The 22,095-nt window shown below is 39.5% G+C and overlaps 1 protein-coding gene across 9 annotated transcripts in view; it reads left to right on the top strand.

The window, feature by feature from the left end:
* MAP7 (microtubule associated protein 7) overlaps positions 1-22,095 on the top strand; it is a 119,687-nt gene that overhangs the window by 8,774 nt on the left and 88,818 nt on the right. For 4 of the 9 annotated variants that reach the window (XM_054819465.1, XM_054819467.1, XM_054819464.1 and 1 more), the window contains exon 2: positions 5,256-5,405. The exons of the other annotated variants lie outside the window; for them this stretch is intronic. In XM_054819465.1, coding sequence (XP_054675440.1) covers positions 5,256-5,405 — 150 coding nt within the window. The remainder of the gene's footprint in view (positions 1-5,255; positions 5,406-22,095) is intronic. 9 annotated transcript variants of the gene reach the window in all.

Here is a 22,095-nt window from a genome sequence, read left to right as displayed (position 1 = left end):
AAAGTTTTTGACATAGATTATTAATGTTGAAAATGTCCATACAAAATATGATTGTGTGTTTTGATCGGTAGGTACATTTAAATTTTTTTGGTGTACTGTTTTTGCAGAACAGGATGGGAGTATTTAACTCTACCTTGATTTTCCTGATCTTTCTTCCCAAGAAAGAAACACTTGGAACCCAGTTCCCAATGGAACTTTATTGTTTCATGCTGGGAAAACATGTCTATAAACTCAAAATGCCATATCCTTTCTTGGTGTTGCTATATAGGATAGATACCTACCTAAGAAAATCAGAAGAAACAATGAAATATTGGTAATCTGGAAGGAAGCATATCTTAAAATATTTACTTGATCTGATTCTTGATATAAAATGCACTTAAGCTGAGGGGAAGCTTTCCTTTTATGTTAAAAGGCCTTGAATCAGCATCTAAAAGCAGTACAAGCAGAACAGTAGTGTTTATTTTGCTTTACAAATACTGTGATCCAGACCTGTCTCAAGTTTGTGGGGTTTTTTGATTGGTGTATATTTTTGGTACCCTACAAGAAAATGATCTTCACCTGTTAGCAGTTTTAGATAAACAAGATAAAAGAGAAAAGCATTTTATAAGAATCAATGAGTTCTTTCAGAAGAATTCTTCTGAAGGTTTCATTCCATCTTATAACTGGAGAAACTAAGGCTAGAGGTTATAACTTACCTCAGGTTTTGGACAACTTAAGTGTCAGAAAGAAGAGCAGTGGTGAGAAGGCTGCCCTGCCTTCTGAAACTGGCTTGATGCATCTGTGTCTCGAACTTTTTTTTAATCCCTCTGGCTGGCAATGGGGAGGAGGGGGAGCTTGAAGGCTGGAGACTAACTAGTGGTCTGTTCAATGGATGGTCATATCTGGGTTTCACAATAATGGCAGACAGTAGATTTTTGTGTGTTAAGATTGAGAGCTTATTACACTTGGAAGTGTTCAGAAGTTTTTTTGCTTTTGAGGGGGGGAGGTGTGGGTGGGAGGTTCCCCCGTCAAACCCTGACTTCTTGGTTGCTTGCTCTTTGGGTATGGTGTTCTTTTAAAACAGTATTTTAACTGCACTTATTCTAAGAAAATAGCAGGAGAAAGAAATTCCTATGAAATGTAGCTTGATGAACATACAATGGTGTCTCATGGAATGGGAGGAAAAAATCTGTGTTTCATGATACAGGAATGTCTTATGAGTGCTTCTGTTTGCAGGGCTTTTCATAGGCAATTAGTCTATAAATTTCTTTTGCCCCTTTTGCAATAGTACATGATCTTGCATTCAGTTGGTTTGATTTTCAGTATTGCAACCTGACATAGCCAGTGATAGAAGATGACTTCCAGTTAGTGTTACATCAAGTGGTTTTTTTTTTTCTTGAAAACATACACAGTCCTAGTTATCACAGCCTGCCAGCTCTGATGGAAGATACAAATTGTCTTGTCTTCACAAACTTTTTCCTTTCTGTTAGTTAGCTGACTTGTGTTGAATACTGCCTTTTGTCTTCCCCACATGAAAGCAAAAAGGTTCACTTCAGTAAATTCAGACTGGCAGAGTGCTTCACAAGGCAGCAGCTGTAGAACATGAACTTACTATGTGCAACTCATACTCTGAATCACAGTAATGAGCTTCATGTAGTGTTTGGATAGTTTACAGGGACTGAAACAATTCTGTGAATGAAATAAGATAGCAAATCTAGAGTTTAGCCATTGAAAGTTATCAGATTACCCATAGTAGACTGCACGTAGATATCATGGTGACTGTTCTGGTGACTGGCTTCAACTTGCTTTTCATTTCATAGGTAGCGATTATCGAGCCTTAATACCTGATGTTAAAGCAGAAACATCAATTAACATGTTATCAATATTTACATTTCCCAGATCACAATATAATTATCCTAATAGTCTTTGTTCAAACTGCTGTTTAAGACTGTTGTGTATCAGATAACGTACTGTGTAGGTAATTACACCTATAGAATCCAGTGGGTGAAAGTGGGTGTGTTTAAGTGTGGTGGTTTAACTGATAATGAGTTTGAAAGTGGTGTAAAAAGGAAAACCAAAAATTATCCAGTGCCCTAAAGATACACAGTTGCCCTCATTCCATCTCAAGAGAGTCTCACCCCATCGTTAAGAGCTCAGCTGTGAGTGTATTGGTACACAGTATGATGAATGGTTAGAGGAGGGAAAAAATCACTAATAGGGACTATGTAAGCAATTTTTTTTTTTTTTTTTAAGAATTTAGTAGCCTTGCTACTACAATTATCCACCACTTTGTTCCTTCAGGGGAATGTTGCTTTCATCCCAGTTTTCATATAGAAGCTCCCACATAGCTGAGACAGGGCTGAAATAAGTAGAGCTTTCCTGCTAGGGATACTTCAGGAAATTCTTTTTCTGCCCTTAAACCAATGGATGGAGGGAATTCGTCAATACAGTCTGGTTTTATGCAGCATTAGTATCTTTTTATGGATGTTTAATAGTGTTATTCGGGAGAGTTTTTACAAACCCCCAAGTACCTAAAGTTATGTGTATCTTCTATTGTAATAGGTGTCTTTTATTTATAATAGGTTACAAGTGGCTAGGGTGCCATTTTATTAGGCATTTCAAAACATGTTGTGGGCTGGCATAGTTTTTAACCACAGGGACCTTGAAATAAAATCATGCTGCATAAGCTGAATGTGGTGTTGATTCTTTTCCTCTGTCAGAATTCATCTCTGCATTAGTAAGTCAACAAAAAGAAATATGCACCAATGCCTCAGTTGCCTGTGTGTCATAGCTCAAATCCATCTTCTCCAGCCCCTGAAGCATTGAACTTAGTCATTACTGTGTTTTGTACTCGGAGCAAGTCACTCTTATGGGTGCAGGGGATCCTGCAAGGACCAAGGAAGGCATTCTCAGTCTTGTAGCTGTTCTCCATGACTCCTCAGACAATAGGGAAATGGAGATGCTGTGAAACAGTTATCATACGTGTAAGCTTGGAAGCCCATTTGGAAGCCCCTACAGTCAGGTGTATTTTTGTGTGTTAGATACTTCTTATGTGTTTTTAAATGCCTATTTAAGTAGTTTAGCAATTAAAGGTGATCAGTTGATTGAACAGAATGTTTAAAAGGGCAGGAATCCTTTCTTAGTGGCTTATAAAAGGAGAGTGGAGTGGAGTGATATTTAACTAAGCTGCCATTTAAGTGTTGTTTTCTGTTGGCAACAGTCTTGGGCATGTATGAAAAGTATTTGTGGTACTAACTACTGTCCTCTTTTTGTGGCTGTGTGTGTACTGTTAATGTAGTATTTGTGGTAGGCATTAAGTGGATGAGATTTGAGGAATGGAGCTGTTCCTCTTACAGGACAAAGTAGTAGCCTGTATAAACTCCAGAAGGCAAATTGCTGAGCTAAAGAACAGCTTGTGTTAGAGCTTTTTTTCTTAGTCTTTTTTTTTTTTTTTGTCCACGCCCTTTAGCACAAAGTGTTTTTAACTGTAGACAAATGTCATCATGTATAGCTTCCGTGCACGCGCAGAGAGTCCAAGGTGTAACCAAGCAGCAGGATGTAGCCAGGAGGAAATACGTACTGGAGGTGGGCTGTGGGCTTGGTTCAGAACTAGTGCCCTCCTGCAGAATACTTCTGTTCTGGTTGGGCGTTTTGTGCCTGTGCTGGAGAAAAAGGAAGAATGGTCCAGCTGAGCCTTCAGGTGGTGCTGTGTTCTTCTCCATCCACTGGGTTCCTAGCTGCTGAGCCTGAGGTGTGTGAGAACAGAGCTGTCCTGCCAGCTGAGCATGATCCAGGATTCCTCTGTAAAGAGCATCCCAGGCCACTGTGATACATACCATGTTGGCTGTCATAAACTCTGAGCTTTCTTCTTCAGTATTGTTACCCATGTCATTGAGCGATCATATATGTCTGTATAATCTTGCATTTTCAATATGAGCCACCTGCAGACTTGTCAACTAATGTATGTGCTGTCTTGTAGTGGGTGATCATGTTACACAAAGTTTCTCTTAAAAAAAAAAATCTGATGGGGAAAATCCTGTAATTTTGGCATTATAGAGATGTTCTAGCTTGCAGTTTTTCTTCAGTAGTATTTTGAAATGGTGAGCACACATTGAATTAGAGAGGTGGAAGTGGTTGAAAATAAAGGTCTCACAGGTAAAACATCCAGCATGTTGCATAGAGGCATTTGGAGCCGTGAAGGATGAAACATGCAGATTGCAAAACTTGTGAGCAAGTACTCAGTTGTAAACGGCTGAAGAAAATCCAGAATGCCAGCACATAAAGGAAATCCAACTAATTAAAACCACCCAGGCTGTTTGTATTTTGTTCATTTTGCAAAGTGAATGATAATGGTTGGTGCTGTAAAACTAATGGTGTGGTACAAAATATTCACTCCAAAAGTCCTTTCATTGTCCTATGTTGTCCGTACAAGCTAGAAATTTTTGAGTTTTCATACAGGGAGAAGAATGTTCCAACACCTGGCTGTAATTGTGGGTGTACGCATTCCTAATACAAAAGGCATGCGCTGCATAAAAAGGTGATTAAGTTAAGGGGTGGGGGAGGACACCCAACACATGCATATATGGAAGAAGACTCATCCTCATTGTTTTAGTTTAGATTAGGCTAAAATTTCTAAACATGAATAAACAGAGCAGCTGGCAAAATGTAGGTTCGTGCCTGGAGCCTCCCAGGCTTCTTTTCAGTCAGTGCTCATCTGCTTGTGCAAGCACAGCTCCATCCTCCCACCACCCTGCGAGGAGGAAGGAGCAGCCCCTGCTGCCGAGGTGCTTCCAGCTCTCCGCAAGCGTGTGGGAGACAGCGTTCCCGAGGCCAGCTTGCTGCAGCTGAGGAGACAACACTCATAGACCCCCTTTGATTAGGATGTGTCAGTGTTGTCAGGGCAACTGTTAACAGCGGCGTATCATATTTTCTCCTCTTGTGTTGCGTGCTGAATATTTTAGTGTGCTGTAGCTGGAAGAGGGTTGCAGGGAAAAAGGTGCTGCAGCAAGGAACCCGGAGCTCTGGGCTGGGATCTAATTGAACAGGTTAAGACAGCGACGAGCAGCATCCAAACCAATGTGCCTTTAATTAGGGCTTTCTTGAAGGTGGGGAAAGACTGCAAGCCTTTCACTGCTGAGTGGATGTTGGTATTTGTCAGCTGTTTGCATACTGCTTATCCATAGGGGATCTATTACAAGTGCTCAAATGAACAGGCAGTGTTGCAGCTAGCTGCTAAGCAGGGGCTGCAGTTTCTTACTTTTTTTTTTTTAAATAAGCAAGAGGCAACAGCAACATGCCTGGTTCAACTACTGCCCTCCGACAAGAGAGATTGAAGAAGACAAGTGCCAGGCCAAATCCCCTGGGTTTATTCACCATTAATGAAGAGGATGAGCAGCAAAAGAATGGGAATTCCAAAAGACTGAAAGGTATGTCGCGGTTCTGCAGCGTGATCAGGGCTATATGTGGATTACACTGCACAGCAAGCAGAACATTTTATTAGCTTTTCTGTGTGCTATGGAGAGTCTAAAGTGACTGGTACAGTTTGGCAATGCATATTGGCACCCACAAATGCACTGTGTGTGATAGGTGTCTGTATCTGAATCCCCTGGATTGTTATGCAATCGTCTGCTTGGATATGAAGAAAAAAATACTTTTTAGTTATTAACCTCATTTTTTTTTCTGGTAGGGATGAGGGTCCTGCATTAGAAATGTATCAGTGACTTTCTGTGTGTTTTATCTGATTTCTGTGGACAGTCTGGATAAATACCTGTTTTAAAAAAAAAAAAAAAAAGTGATTGTGAGCTTGGAGAATAGAGAATGCAATACCAGTCTGTTATAGAAGACAGTTTTACCAAAGACAATGTAAAATTAGCTATACTTCCATTCCTGTGCATAAGGGCAGTGTGTCTTTGGCAGAGTATAGAAAAATATACATTGTTCAAATATGCTGACTTTGATAAGTCTGAGGGGAAAAAAAACCCAAACAAATTGTAACTCCTAAAGAAAAATATTTGTGGTGCTTAATGTAAGTGAGCGGTGGTGGCAGAGGGATGCTGATGGCTGTTGATTTAGAACAGAGGTCTGTCAAGCCTGTGTGATCACTGTCTGTCTTGTAATTAATGTTTTCCACATGGATCCTAGTGTTTAAATTCTGTTGGTCTGGCATGGATCCTGCACCTTACAATTGTGACTGGAATGTTAAGTTTGATCATTAGAATTTTTATTCTTTTCTGTGATCAAGTGATTCCATTTATTTGAACACTCCTGTTTATGGTCTTATGGGGGGGGGGGAATTGTACCAGACTTTTTTGTTTACAAAACAAATGTTAGCTTGTAGCCTCAAGAGAGTGTTTCAATTTTCAGATGTTAGCATTCTACTATATAACGGGAGAGGCTAGCAAGCATTTAAATAGCAAATTTTTAGTATGTATATTTATTAGAGTTGAATAATTTACAGCTAACTGGTTATTTTCTTTCTCTTGAAGGAAAAGGGTAGCTTGGTAGCTGTTAGAAACAAATTCCGTAGTCGGGATTTTTTTTGAGTTTGCAGCTTGTACTATTTTTTTTGTTTTCTCTCAGAATAGTAAAGAACCTGACAGATTTGAGTGTTCTGATAAAATATATATTGCTAGTCACTGTTAACGTGCCTAATGTGTTAGGGTCTTGTGTACATAGTTACTTGCTCTTCTGTGTTTTTGAAACTGCCCGTACAAAATGGGGATACAAACTCTAGTGTCAGGTTGAGTTTTTAATGTTTTAAGAAGCATATTACTTTCCTTTATCACCTACTGGATGACTTCCAGAGTCAACAGTCCACAAAGCTAAGAATCAGTAATCTTCCTGAGTTTGTTCAATGGCACTGATAGTTTCCCAGGGTAAAAGTTCTTGTTGACTTAGCTTGCAGCACTTACACAGGTGTGCTTATCCTTTGCCTCTCATTATAACTGAGGTTCAATTTTTGATTATTCCTTTTTTCTCTTGTTGCTGTGAAGTGTAAGTAGACAAATGTGCACAGGAGCACAGACAGCAAACTAAGAAGTGTATGTGGCTTTAATATAAAAAAATTTGTGGGTTACCTTGAATGCTCCTAGTGAGAAATAGCATAGGAGGCTGTACAAAATATTTTGGCAGTATACTTGTTTGTTTTTCTTTTACTAAATACTTAAAATGGCTCATAGTGTCTCCAGAACACTATTTGCATGCTGCTGGATGTAGTTATTTACCCTTCTGTACATTTGAATGCGTTGTCAGTGGTTAGGTGGTTAGAGCTAGAATGTCTGGTTGTGGAGAGTGCATATATTCAGGGTTGTGTTCTCCCTTCCCTACCCAGTACCAAGCAAGGTGACTGCAGTGCAGTTCTGAGCAGAAACATATGTGTGATGGGCCCATGTGAGGCTTTCTTGAGTCTTTAGAGTCTGTTGCTACTTTACAGTGTTTGCTTCATCTTAGTTCTTACTTGTCTGCAGCTGCTGAGATTTTTCTTTTTTCTTTTTTCCCTCTCTAGCACATACTAAGTCAGTGTCATCTTCACGGGAGGTAGGCTACATGTTGTTTTCATCTGCAGCCTCTGTAGTCATGCTGGACCTGTCTTTGTACAGCAGTTCAAAATCCCAGAGGTCTTTAATGGATCTGTTACTCCAAAGTAATAAAGCAGCTCATTCCTCCATTAAGGATATTTGAATATCATCACGAGTTTTAAAATAATCATAATTCTGGTAGTTCAGGTCTTCTCAGAATACTAAGGCTTGATCAGAGTTTGTATGAGAATTGTTTTTGTCATCTGGGAAAAAAAAATTATGTGGATCATAAAGTGGTTAACATTTGTGAGATTTTCTGTAAATTGATTTTTATATCAGCCATTTCTTTTCTTGTCTTTGGCTGTCTGTTGTAATCTCAGAAGTCTGGTAGGCAATGAATTTGTTCCTCCAGTGTAAACAAATAATGAACTGAAAATGTTTGTCAAGGATTTTTTTTTTTAATCTGGCAGTGATCTTTGTAGCCATGTGCTCCTGATACTTCCTTTCCTTTGATATGAATTGTATTCACTGCTTTTTCACCAAATATTTTAACTTCCTTTCCTTCTCTCCACCCCTGCCCCCCTCCTCCCTAATAGCTAAATGCATGTTTTAGGAGGATGGGAAGAGGCAGCAATTGACTTCTGGATTCTGAATAATGTTGCTACTTGCCTCTGTATATCAATTAGCTAACTGGTAGTTAGAAAGGTAAGAGAATTTTTTTTGCTCAGTCTATGCCTTAGAATTTTCTACAAGCCTGAATGTGAATTTCCTATGAGCCTGTGTCTGTTCAGACTTTTTTAATACTAGATTTCACAGGATTGTTGGCTGAAATTGTTGGTCACAATTGGGTAGGTGTGTGCAGGGGGTGGGGGTATTTCCTTGGTATTTTTTAGTAGAGAACTAATTGTTCTTCTGCTACATATGTTCCTTGAAAGTCCTGAAAGTTGTTGGTTGTTTTCACAGATAATACTCATATCAGGAAATGAGTCTTATCTCATGGACATTCATATGAGTTTGTTCCTTGTTTTGGGTTTGGTGTTTTTCCATTTGTTCTAATGAATTTGACAGTTTCTTTTAGCTTGGGAGGGTGCATGTGTTGGGTTTTGTTTTCTGGTTTTGGGGAGTTTTGCTCAAGTTTTATTGCCTCCCTTTGTCATTTTGCCAAAATACTAGTTCAACCAAGCAGGCTTTAGTAAGATGCTTGAAACTTAAATTAGTGAGCTCAAGTGCATAAATGACTGGACATCTACAAAATAACAATTTAGGATTGTTATTGCCTGATTCTTTAAAGAGGTGTTTTTATCATTGAATGTTAATGGAGGTAAAATTCATGTCTTGTTTGTAAGCTAAGAACAAGGAGAATTGGCACAGGTATCCAAGCTGTGTGGTACTTAGACAGATTTGTGATTATCCAGAAGACTTCCAGGTAATAAATCCTGGTTGGCTGAAGTCTGAATGTGAATTGAGGATGAACTTCCTACGGGGATCAGCATCTACCGAAAACCAATCTTGCAGGCATATCTGGTTTTGTTCTGTTAAGCAGCCTTAGAAATCAGTTCACAGGAAAGTAATAGACTAGTGTTTCCAAAGGGAGATTTTTGACAGCTTAACATTGGCACTTGCATTTTTAGTTGGTAGAACTGTGCTTCTGGATGCAGTATTGGCGTTTAGAGCACACTTTTCATTCAGTGGTATTTCATAAACACTATTTGCTGAAAGATCTGGATGTATGGCTGCAAAAGCCTCAGTTTTGCAGCCATCCTAAGTCTCCATTTAAAGCAATGTGCTTTTAAAATCTATTTGCCTTTCAGAACTTAGGACATATAGTCATGCATGAAATATATGCCATATGTTTTATTTAGGCTACATATTTACATCCCAGGTGTGCTACTGCAGCAAGTACTGTGTTGGGACAAGGCCTGTGTTTTTGTTACATGTCTGTATAGCACCCGCTATTGCAGGGTCTTGAGGTCCAACTGTTGCATGGCAGAACAGTGCAAATAAGAATTGCTTTGAATTGCCTTTTCTACTTTTATTAACAGCCTCTCTTCTCCTCTCCTGTTATACAAGAATTTTGCTACATAGTGCACTCTTCAAATACCATTTGTATAGGTTTACAGAAGCTTATTTTGCACTTGAATTGGTTTTGGGTTTAGTCACCAGCTTTCCATCAGTTTTGCAACTATAGCCACAAAGAAACCAGACAAAACAGGCACAGAACCACACAGTTGACAGCATCAATGTTCCCTTGAATCTTGTGTTGTAAAACAAATACTGTTTCTGTGACTGAAGATAGTGTGAGAATGTGGTTCTCTATGTAAATCACAAAGATACGTCCAGATAGATTAGTGTTTAAAGGTATCCATTCTGTGCGTGTGAACTTTGGCCTCATCCATTCTTTGAATTCAGGCACAAGCAATTCAATTCACCTCAGTATTTCCCTCCTCTGTCCTGTTGATTTTGTGCACCTTCGATGTAGTCTTAACTCTTACTCAATTTTATGAAATTTTTAAGTGATGCCTCTTCTCCTTCCTCTTAGGGGAGGACACACCTTTTCAGACTATTGATAATGTTAAGTTTCTAAAATTATCATTTGAACAGTGTAGAAAAGTAATGCTCATATTTCTGGATTATAAATGTGAATAACTAATAATTGAATAGCTACCTTACAAGATTTATGGCAAATGAATGAAAAGACTAGCAATGGACTCCTTCACTTGCCTGCTTATTTGAAATGCATCAGGGGACTATACCTCTAATCTGCTGAGTGTTGCTGCTAATACAAAGCTAGACATATGTGCTTTAGGTCTCTGAACAATAACACTGATTCTTTGTCATCTTGAAAACAAACAAGAGAAAGGTTTTTTCAAGTCCTTTGGTGCATGGCAGTGATGTCTGTGATTACCAGCAGATTTTGCTGCTGTTGTGTGGATGGTAATTTTTGTGTAATGCATGTTTCAGATGTAAGCTTTGTTCATCCAGAGATGAGGGAGATTTCTTCTAACATGACTGTTTATGTGCTTAGTCTTAATGTTCTGTATGTATTGAGGAAATATATGTTCCTTGTTAAACTCAGATTGGCTAACTTTGAATTCAGTTGTTATTTTGTTGCTGTGTGTCTACACCCAAACACAAACTTAAGATACCTGAAAGAAAAGGAAATTTGGCATCTTTAAGGGCATTAAACTGATAGTCCTGGAAACTGAAACTATATACCTACAAAACAGGTACTGCATGGGGTGTGGAAGTGTAATCTTATCCCATGCTGTGGAGTCTGTGCCTCAGGCTGGATGCAAAATGACAGCTTGGTTTCTGGCTTCCACCACACTTTAAACCAGCAAAACTGCCTGGGATGGTGGTTCTCCCAACAGGGCCTCTTAACACTAGTCTGTAGGCTGACCTCCAGTTTGGTTTGCACAGAACAGTGAGCAGCTGTTAAAGGCTGGTGAACTGGCTCACCAAAATCAACTACTGGAGGTCTTCATGACAGTTTGTAGCCTTATCTTGCCCATCTGCATTTGAGGCAAAGTTAGGGGAAAGAGTGGGTGGAAGGAAGGAAGGAAAGGTGCCAGTTCTTATTTCAGTGCTGGTTGTGTAAAGGGGCAGGGCTGAGAGCCTGGACAATGTGGTTTGTCATCCTGCACTATCCAGTGAGTTTTGCTTATGTTTCTCTCTACGCTTCTTCTTTCTTTCTGGTAGCCAAGGCCAGAAGAAGGGTCCAAAAGTATTTGTGACTTTTCTGGACATTGGTTTAAAAACAACTCTTAAGCTATCTGGGAGGTACATTCTTAAAAACCCTCTATATTCATTACCTAATTAGCAGCTGTTGGGGGTACAGAAGGAAGTAGTGTTTTTTTCAGGAAGCTACTACAAAGCAATCTCCTTTGTAGGATTTCACTGTTCATAGCTGTAGGTGCTAGGTACCATGAAACAACTTATTTGTAATAAAGACAAAGAGATCCTAACATTAAGTAATTTACTTGCAATAAAGCGAGGAGACAGTGCTGGAAGTCTCAGGGATAGCAGGGAAATGTCTGCAGACCAGTAGAGCAAATCTGATTTGTTCAGTCCCTCTGGCTTTCAGAGTGAAAGTCCCAGGTCTGAGGACTTGGCTTGTGTTGTAACACAGTCTGTTCATCAAAGTGTGTGCTGGGATTACTGAGAGTTTATCTATGCTGGGTAAGAATCATCTTACACTTCTAGCTCAGCTCTGTGATAAGAGGCTTCCACTGCTGTTTCTGTAGGATTGTGTTCATATATTTTGTCAACTGTTTTTGTGGGGGGAAACAGCCTGTGATCTATTCATGTGCTCAGGGAGCACACTTGACATTGAGTATGTGGATGGCAAAAGTGGAAAAAAAACCCCAACAAACCAATGCTGGAAGTCTTTAAAGTTTAAGACTTTAAAGTTTAATTCCTTGTTAAAAGGAATTCAGGTTAACTTGGCATGGGAACTGAGGATAATCCTAATTAGGGAAAGGCTGAATTTTGTAAAGTAACTTTTGTAAGTAAACAGGATTATTTCAACCAAGATATAAATGATAACATAGTATTCAACAGAGCTGTCCATGTGAGAATGGGGTGCAGTATTTGGTTACTGTACTTGCTTGACAGAATGCTTGTTGAAGTTGCAAAAAGATTTGAGTTCAATTTAATTTAGATAACTCTCAAGAAAACTTTATGTAATAAGAAACACCACTTGTGAAAGATTGATAGCAAGCAGTGGAGTTTCTTGCTTATTCACTGTTACCACTGGAAAAGCAGTGGCTTTAAGAACCTTGAATTGGGAATACGATTACAACTGTGGAGAAAATACATGTAAAAAGAATGTCGGTTTATGGTCATTTCTTATGGGAGAGAGAGAGAAACCTGGAAAGTGGTAGATCTGACCAAGGATCTTGACATTTTCTGAGGTGGTGTTGCATTCTGCCTTTTTTTCCTGAAAATATGAAAACAGTTGTCTTGCAAGGGGTTTATACAGTAACGTGCCATTGGAATAAAAGGACAGCAAGAAGAAATGGACCTCTATACCCTATCTGTACCACACTACACATGCCTTGGAAGTACCATGTATTTATTTTGCAGTAGAAAAGTGAGGCAATAGCTAAGCATGTATTTTTAAAAGAAATATGTTGCAGTTAAATCCCCTGATGTTTTTGTGATTGTGGTGTTGTCAAGAGTCTTGGCAGTCTTGCTGCTGTTAGCAAGCTTACTCAGAAACTGCTGTATCCATTCACTCCTTCGAAGTTGCCTTTATATCCAGGTATGTAGAAGTCTGGCTTTATGTTGAAGAGAAAACCTTTTGCTTGTCATATTGAACTCCAGAGAAATTAATGAGCACCAGTCTAGAGTGTTGCTTCTGGCCATGAGCAAATGATGATGGAACTCTACTCCTTACTGAGCTCAGCTGAATCGGTGGGAATACATAATTTTTCTTCTTGCACAAACTCACACATGTACATTCTTTGCTTACTCAGCTATACACAGAGTACTTTTTGTGCGCTTTTTTCCCCCCTGCTTCTTAAAATTCAGTCTGTACTTTACAACTGGAGAACTTGTTTTTCTGGTATTTGAGAATTAAGAGTTCTAAGTGAAAGTATCTGAAAAGAGTTTTGTATTATTATCAGAAGTCTCTTCAGAAGTGATTTGTGGGTGTTTTTTTAAGGCACGTTAAGGAATTATTTAACCCAGTCTATCCAACCTCAGGCCACAACAGTAATGTGCCAGGAGAAAAATGCCACAATGATTGATGCAATTTTTTGCACACTGTTTTTGCAGCCAAACATTTATTGAAACTCATACATGAGTTTCACCTGCACTGAGTTGAAGTATGATAGGAGTAGATGCTGATGTCTGTGGGTCAGATCTATATAATGAAGCTGAGGGAGGTTATGGACAATGTTTAATAAGCAAATAAAAATGCAGATGAAACATCAGAAGTGAAATTAGGGAGTACTCTAAAACTTGGCCTTTCATATCTTGTTGCTTGAGGTAAAATGTTTTTCAGAGGAGTGGAATCACATTTACCAAATTCTACACTCAACTCCCATCTCATTGATTTATAGGTTTGACTATGACAGCCATTGTGAATAGCCAAATTGTCCCAGACACCATCTTGGGGATCTGTAGGTATAGATGTAGCATAACTGCTTAGTCAAGCTCAAGGTAGCAATGACTAGGGATAGCATGTATATTGTTTAAATTTTCTTTTTGTACTAGCAGTTTCAGCAGAGAAGCACTTGAATGTTAGTCTCACTTTCTTCATTAAGTTATTAACTTGCAGGTAATGGCTAGAATAAACAAAATTCCAGTAGGCAGGTCACTGCAGCTGAACCTAGATGCAGGTTTCTCCAGAACATAGAACTTGTGTCCCCAATACCAGAGGAGGAGACAAGGGGTTTAGGGCAAGCTGTGTTGATGGAAAGCTGAACTGCTGTGTCAGTACTGATACAGACCTGTAGCTGCCTTGTGTGTGTTTGTGCTGGGGAACTGTTGAATTGTTTTCAACTAGAATAATACCTTCTGTAGCTTCAATGGGATGATGGTACAAGATCCTCTCTGTCTAATTGTTTGCCAAATTAAAAGTCCATTGACGTTTTTGTTCCCTTTTATTAATGCTGGACAAATAGATTATCTTCTAGTTGTTTCAGATCTGTTGAAGCCTACCTAGTTTTGTTCTTTAGCTCTGTAAAGGCAACACAGTTTTTCTTAGGGATTAGCTATGCTTCCGTAGACTTGAGTTCATGTCTAATTTATAGAGTTTATCTGTGCAGATGTCAACAAGAGGAAACTGGATTTGGAATCAAGAGTTTGAGCAAATCAAGCACAGGTATCTGCTGAGACTGGTGGGAAGCAAAAAGTGGAAAGTAGCAGAGATTCCAAATTATAGAAATCTTCCAGTTGATGTCCTTCACTTAGGAATAAAAACTTAGTTAACTGAAGCACTCTTCCTTTTCTGGTACTAGTGTCTATACAGCTGGCTTCAGAGAAAGCAGGAATTTTCTGTTAGAAGTCATAGTTGTGGATTTACAATTGACCCTTAACATCAGTAAGGGATTTTCAGTAGTGTGTGTTGGAGGCCAGATTTACAATCAACTTGGAAGACACAGTCGGTTTGCTTAGGAGTTGAGAGTTACCCAAAAACCTCAACAACCCAGGAGATATACTTAAGGTACCGGAAGTCCCAGAAGGGACTTGATGTACTTACAGACTGAATTTGTAGTTTGGTTGCTGGCCACCTGCTCTCCAGCCTTTATTTCTCTTGTTTAATGCTGCTACAGTCTGAACATCCAGTCATGCCTACTAATTGGCCTAGTCCTTCATATGGAGGTTGACTTCTCCCCCCTCCCCCCCACCCCAGCTTTCTTGTGGGTCTTCCTCTTACATCTGAAGCAGATGTAGGAACAACTGTCTTTCCACAATCTGGCATGCCAGGTACAACTACTCACAGATCTCTTCTTGCTGCTGATTTTTTTTTTTTTGGGGGGGGGGTTCAGGTTTTTTGTTTAGCATTGAAGGGTTGTGGAATGAGGCTGGTGCCACTACACACCCCTGCAGCCAGGAAATACTCTGGCTGGTGGAGTTTTGCCTTCAGAAGAGCCTTGCTGCAGCCTAGTGCCATAGCCACCTCCTATTGCATGGTATGCTGTACTATAAATGTGCTCTTTTTTCTCATCAGGAATGGGGATGCCTCCTGAAGGATCTGAGGATAGTGGGTGACACGGAAAACATTAAGAAGAATTTTTAGTCTGTGTGCTGGGAGACAAAGAGGAAAAGGAATGAGGAATTATCATACACTTTCAAAAATAACATTTCTGCAGGATGCCTGAATTCTAATTTAACTGATGGGAATATGATTGTAGTGTTGATGTCTTGGGCAGAAACAATCTGACTAGTTGAAAATCCATTGAAAGATCTTGGACCTAAAATCTCATAACATCCTAAAACATACTGTTAAGCGTGCTGAATAGGCTTGGGGTTGCCATTCTTGAATTCCAGATCTTTTTCAGCTTCATTTTAAACTCCTGTACAGACAAGATTTATTATAGAAGTGCTGACAGAACTTGATTCACACTGTTGTACGTCAGTGTACACAGCTATCTCATTTCTCAATTCTGCTTCGGAGAGCTTTTCAGAAAGCTGTTTTGGAAATGCAGGTTTATCCAGTTACCCACCCTTGACATGAAAAGTCATCCTTTTATGCAGCCAATTCTAGCTTTGTTTTTTTCCTTTTTCAGAGTCAGTTTCCTCATTGCCTGCATGCTGACTAATGCACTGATGAAGACTACAATACTAAATTTTGGCTTGTATGCCAAGACATCATGAATGACATCAAATGTGTCTGAGCTGTTTTTGAAGACACAGAGGTGGCATGTCAGTGGAGTTCACACTTGTTTATACTTCTGAGTGCAGCAGTGGCAGTGTGGTGGAAAACAACCAACCAACTTTCTCCAGCCAGCTAGTCTGAACTGCAAAATAAGAGGGTAAAGGAGCAAAGGAAAAGCAGATGGCAGTTGCTGTCTGTAAATCAGAAAAGGACAGCAACAACCAGCTGCTGAGTGAGGTATTTGCAATAAAACCAGGCTGCAGACCAAGCAGCTACTGCTTGTCGTTGTGCCTGGGTTATCAGCGTTTTGGTAAGTTCTTACAGTTCCAATCTGAAATATTCCATAATGTATTTATTTACTTTTGTGCCAGGATTTTTCTTCACCAGGTTATTCTCAAGTTTAAGAAACACAACTGTCAACTAGTTTGTGTTCAGGGAGTTTCTGTGAGCCTCACTGTCCCTGTGAGTTACCTGGATTGCTGCTGTAAACCACATCTCAGATGCTCTAGTCACTGAAGACTGTATACACAGTAGCTTGGCTTTTCACTGCAATATGTTTAACATAAATTTTGTAGTCAATAACTGATGCAGAGCAGAAGAAAGCAGTATAGGCAAGACTGTGATGATCACACCATGGTGATGCTTATGGATGCCTCCTTTTTCTGTTAGACTTTTGTTTAATCACCATCCTTACAAATTTCCCTTGTCTGTGGCATCTACGTGATGAGCAACATTCCGAGGCTGAAATATTTAAGGTGACAGTATGACGGTTTGATCATTCTCTCCTGAGAAATGAAGACAGTGTCTCCTTGATTACAGTGTGTTGGAGTTCTGAATACGTTCCTGACCCCAAGGCTTGCAGAGGCGATTTATGCTCATCTTAGTGCTGCAAACAGGCCCTGCTATTGTCTGGCTGTAAACGGGAGTTCAGTGTGTTTTGCTACTACTAGCAGTTCCCTTTTAACACTCAGTGAAGATTTAGCTTAAATTTTGAGAAAGTGCTGTTCTTTGATCCTTCTCTTTATACTTCAGGCTTTGATTATGGAGTTTTCTTAAACTTGTCCTAGGATTTCTTTTCAAAAAGATCTAGATAATTGCCAGTAGCAAGCTCTTATCACTGATCTAGTCCCAGATGGTGAGGCTGTAGCTTTTTTTTTTTTTTTTGCTATAAATCAAGGCAAGAAGGTTCTGCTGATGAAATCTGGAAGGCTGCAGGCCGGTTTTCAGTGGAGTTCTCAGGCAGGAGTACTTTAAGATGTCTTTGACCTCTTTTGTGTTTTTTTTTAAGTAAGGGAAACAACAGTATGGCCTTGTAAACTTGACATGGTAAGTTACCAAAAGCTTTAAGAAGGGAATCTGTGTTAGTAAGAGAGGTTACCCCTCTTATGTTTGTTACCATTGAGTGTTGCCTGCCCTTGTGGTGGGTCCCAGGAGTGTCATTTGACACATTACAGCTAGTGAGTCACATAAGCAGACACCTGTTCTTGAAACAATGTAAGCTAACATAGCTTTGTAGAGAAACAAGGTAGGGATCAACCCGATGAGAAGGTTTACTTTTGTGTTTGTGATGTTGGTAACATCTGTTTTATCAGTCCCTAAAAAGAGCCAAGATACTTCTTACAATGATGCTGTAGAATAATTGAAGTGGGTTGGTAGAGTTACTGCATACTAATAAACGGGATGTTCTGTGAAGTAAGTGGTATCCAACAGCTGTAATTCAAAGTAAGGTTTTGACTTTTTCTCCTTGGTTACAAAACCTTTTGTAATGTGTGTCTGTAGGGAGCCATTTACTTATTTTTGAAAGCCTTTGTCCTTCTTCATTCTCACCCAATTCTCTGCCACAGAATATCCAACCTGACCTGCTCGCTGTGGTGAACTAAAGTACTGTGAAAGTACACCAAGATAGGAGGCTGGGAATGAGCAAGAGTCACAAAAGTCAAGAGAAGGCATAACGATATAAATACGGAGGCATGTTCTTCACTTGAGGAAGGCTTGTTTTTTTTAGTTTTAAAGCAAATGTCTTCTGAGACTGGTTATTGGAAAACTAGTTATTGATTAACAGTCCTTCTGAGACCTGTGTTGCAAAGACTGTCTTTTCACATGAAAATTCTTGTGACTTAGAGAGTAACTGGTGATAAATATAATGTCTAGTAACATTTACAGGAACAATCTCTGTTTCCCTCTCTGGGGAGGGGAAACTTGTTTTTGCAGGACATCCTGACAATAGTGATTATAATGAGAGCTTTCCCATCTGACTCAAATATTTCAGGTGGTGTAGGGATTATTGAATATTACTCTGTGGAAAAAACATCCAGCCAGTGAGACTCTAATTACTTTTGACTAAGCAATGGTGCACCTACTTCCCATTCTGTGCACTGTGTTTTCTCCCTTTGTTTTGTCACAACTTATTTGACGGACCTTTTGCTTAAATGTTCTTTAAATTAAACCAGCATTAATTAAATACTCCAAAAGGGTTTCATATGTAGTATAACATATATATGTGTTTGTGAGATATGTGTGTGTGTGTATATACACACCTCTTAAAGTTCCTTTTTACAAAATGTTTTGCTTGTAAACCTTTTGAGAAGACTTTAGTACTTGCAGGTATTAAAAGATGTTGTGAAATCGCTGTCTGCATATGCTTAACTTTCACTCTCTGTGCTCTTGGATCTTTAAATGGCAAAATCCAATGAGATCTGGCTTTCCTGTTGTATAACACTGCTGTGCAATTCTAAATGCTGAAGCCACCTTCCAAATACACTTATTTTGTGCTGCTGTAAAGTAGTGCAACAATGGATTATGTTTTATGCTTTGCTTTTTGAAGGGGGAAAAATACAATGAGGAAAATAAGAAGGGGTATGTTGGTGTCCTGCGTGCCTTCGAGATTAATGGGGACTTTCTGCTGAAAGAGAAGTTAATTTGTGTTGAAAACAACTCACTGCTGAGTAAGTGGAGCATTGAGGTTTATGTTAATCTGCTGTTTCCCCCGTGCTGTAGTCTGTGACCAGGTTGGGCAGGGCTAGTGTGGATTGTAGCTGGTCAAAGCTGCTCAGGCACTAATGCTTGCAGAGTAGGGCTGTTTTAATGGGCCACTTGCATAGCATGTTGGTTGTGGTCCACTGAGCTCTGCCTTTCACGTGCTACTAGAGCCAAAAGCTGTGTGTGTGCTGAGGTGCTGATGGCCAAGCAGATGGCAATGGAAATTGCCTGCCAAGGTGATTTGCTGAGCAGATCTGCTGCCACTGAATAGGATTGCCTATTTGTGCACTTGAGGAGCTGTAGATACATCAGTCGTTACAGTCTTTTAACAGTTTGAATTTCTTTTAGTAAATGTTGTAGATACAGTGCTGCCCAGTCAGCCTAGGAAATCACAAATAACAGATGATAAATTTTAAAGTATTTCTATTCCCTGTCCCACCCAGGTAAGGTGTTATAACATGTTATAGTGTGGTTAGTGATTTTGGTGAAGTATAGGGGCTAAACTTTATTCAGCAGTGGTGTTTGGGTAAGTGTTCCAGCTGTCGGTGGGTATATTTTGGGGGACTTCTTAACATCAGCTGATCCCCAAAGCTTTCTGCAAGCAAGGATTGCTACTGCACCAGTGTTTCTAATCCCAGCCTCTGTGGCGAAGTAGAAAGCAATGCTGTGGTAAAGTGCTTAGGATGAAAGTTGACTTTTTTGACATGGAGAGACCTTTGTTCCTACATCTGCCCTCATGCAAGTAGGGTACTACCCTTCACCCATGTACTATAATAGGGGTGTGTTGCAAGGCATCATTGACAAATATTCCAGTACTTGAAATCTGATTATTTGAGAAAGAAAATAGATAAGTATTACTAAGGCATTCCCCCAACTCAGGTAAACAAAGTAGGAACACTTATCTATGGGGGATATGGGGGTGTCTTTTTTTTAAAGGGCCATTGTCTTTAAAATAATAGAGATGTAGGCAGATTACTAATGCCAGCTAGGGTGTGGGAAAAGGTTATGCTATAGATTGCATCACAAGCTTTAGCAGAATTAAACACAAAGCTTGCAGACAGTGATTCTAGATCCCGTTCTTGCTCTGCTAAGTACTTTCCTTCTAAGAGAGTGTGAAAAACCCTGGCAGACTGTTGCCTGCTGTAGTTAACTCTAAAAATAGCTGAATGTTGAATTGTGTAGTCTGCTGTCACAAATGGGAAGATCTCCCATGGTATCAGTTGGAGCCCACCTATTAAAGGACTTAAGTACTTCAGTTTGAGCACTGAAAAGCTAGACTTCACATGCGCTCCTTTCCCATAGTCTTTAAAACCTCTTCCAAAGGTCTTTTAATAAAGCCCTCTCTGAATAGGAGTTGAAACTGAGAATTAAAAAAGTGTATGAGCAAAAAACAAGGCTTACTGACCTTGAAGTATTTAAAATATTGCGTGGGATAGTTGCACTCAATGGTTTGCTCTTTTGAGCTGCCGAGGTTTTGCACAACTGTAATCCTGTCCTTGTAGTTGTAACTCATGGGTAGGGCAGAGCTATGTCTGTCATAAGAAATACTATATGTGGGGAATGTTAAAGAAGTCTGTTTGGCAAGAAGATGCACAATAAGACTTGTGCAAAACCATTAAAAAGGCTGGGCCTGCTTTCTCCCTGTTGTAATTCTTCTGAAGCAAAGTAAATTGAAAAAGTAGTGAATTTGACCTCCTGTTTTCAGGCTTAGAGCACTTATCTTTTTCCCTTAGTAATGGACTGAAAGCACTTATTGCCCTGTTCTGGATCTCTCTGGCTTTATTGAACTGAACCGCATTTTGCAAGTAAACAATTAATGGTCTAATTCTTGCTTGAAAGAAATAACCATACAGTATCCATTTCGAAGAATGAGAAAGCTTCCAAGGACAGGTATAGCTGTAGTACCTGAAGCTGTCTGAAACTGGTGCAAGTTTCTCGCGGCCGTTGAATCTCAGATCTGTTTATCTTCTGAATTAATGATGGGTCTGTACCTCCTGCTATCACATTCAGTCATATCTCAAAATAGTAGAACTATAAAAAGCTTTATAATTTTTCACTGGAGTAATTATTTTGAAAAAATGCTTTCTTGGAAAGTGGGGAATTATGTTATAAGGCAACTTGCAGAAACGGAGTTTGGAGCAGGGCACTTGTAAAATGGTTTGAATCATCCTTCTTCTCAGTCAGGGCTAAGGCATGCTGGCAGGACTGCAGGCAGTGCTGCTCCTGCACAGCCTGGTAACACTTGTATGGAAAAACAAAGGGCTTCAGTCCTGGAGTACCCAGTCTGCTACTCATCAGAGAACAGGCCTCCACAGGATTTAATGGGAAGATAAGTTAAGAGTGTCTGACACAGGGAAGAAAGGCATTATGAAAAAGAGTTATTTCTACTTTAATTGTATTTTTTTATTCCTGAAATCTTGCTTTTTCACACTTCATGTTTCTTTGTTGAAAAGATTACTTACCTGGGCTTCCCAGAAGATTGCACTGTCTGTTTACTTAGAGTAGCATCTATTCGTGTGCCACTAACTCTTCTGACTTTTCTTGTGCTTCAGAGTTTTCCAGAGATCAAAGCTGCATTTATGAGAACTGGAGAGATACCATGCTGGACTAGGTCCAGATTCCTTGGGTTTGTTCTTATGCTATTGGCAGTAAGTGAATCTAGATTGTTTTGCAGCCATACTATCAATTTGCTGTACTGCTGAACCTGTGGGGACCTGGCACTGGATTCAACTCTACTGCATTTATTTTATTGCAAATCAATGCATCATGAGTCAGAGAGAGAGAGAAATGTTAAAATGATGGATTGCAAATGTAATCCAGTATGTATAAAGTCAGCACTTTTAAACACAAAAGCTAGAAGCGACTGTACTGATGCAGTTAGCTTGTGCCTTAGAGATAGTATCACAAAAAAGTTAAGTGGTGCAGTCAGTCCTTTCATGTGTAGTCTCTGAAGTCTGCATTATTTAATAGTGAACTGGTCCCAAAAGTTATTGGCTAACTTTGGAGGCTTGGGAGGCTTTCTCAGGTTTCTTTTTTTCTTTTTTTTTTTTTCAGTGGCAAGTACTTCAATTTGTACTAATGAGGCTGCTGCTTTAAGACTAGGCTTTGGCTGCAGCTTACAAACTGCCTAAAATAACACTTTGGGGAGTAATAGGGCTACCTACTCTCACTACTGAATCAAATACTTAACTGCTGCATGGTTGTTCAGGCTCTATTCACTCTTCAGTAATTGCTGTGTTTGATGGTGTTACTCTGTTTTCAAAATCTGTTCACCAAATTCCTCAGTTCAGAGCT

The sequence above is a fragment of the Grus americana genome, chromosome 3, assembly GCF_028858705.1.
Source record: "Grus americana isolate bGruAme1 chromosome 3, bGruAme1.mat, whole genome shotgun sequence".
NCBI lineage: Eukaryota > Metazoa > Chordata > Aves > Gruiformes > Gruidae > Grus > Grus americana.
The sequence above is the reverse complement of the archived record's forward strand: the minus strand, read 5'-3'. Positions and strand labels throughout refer to the sequence as shown.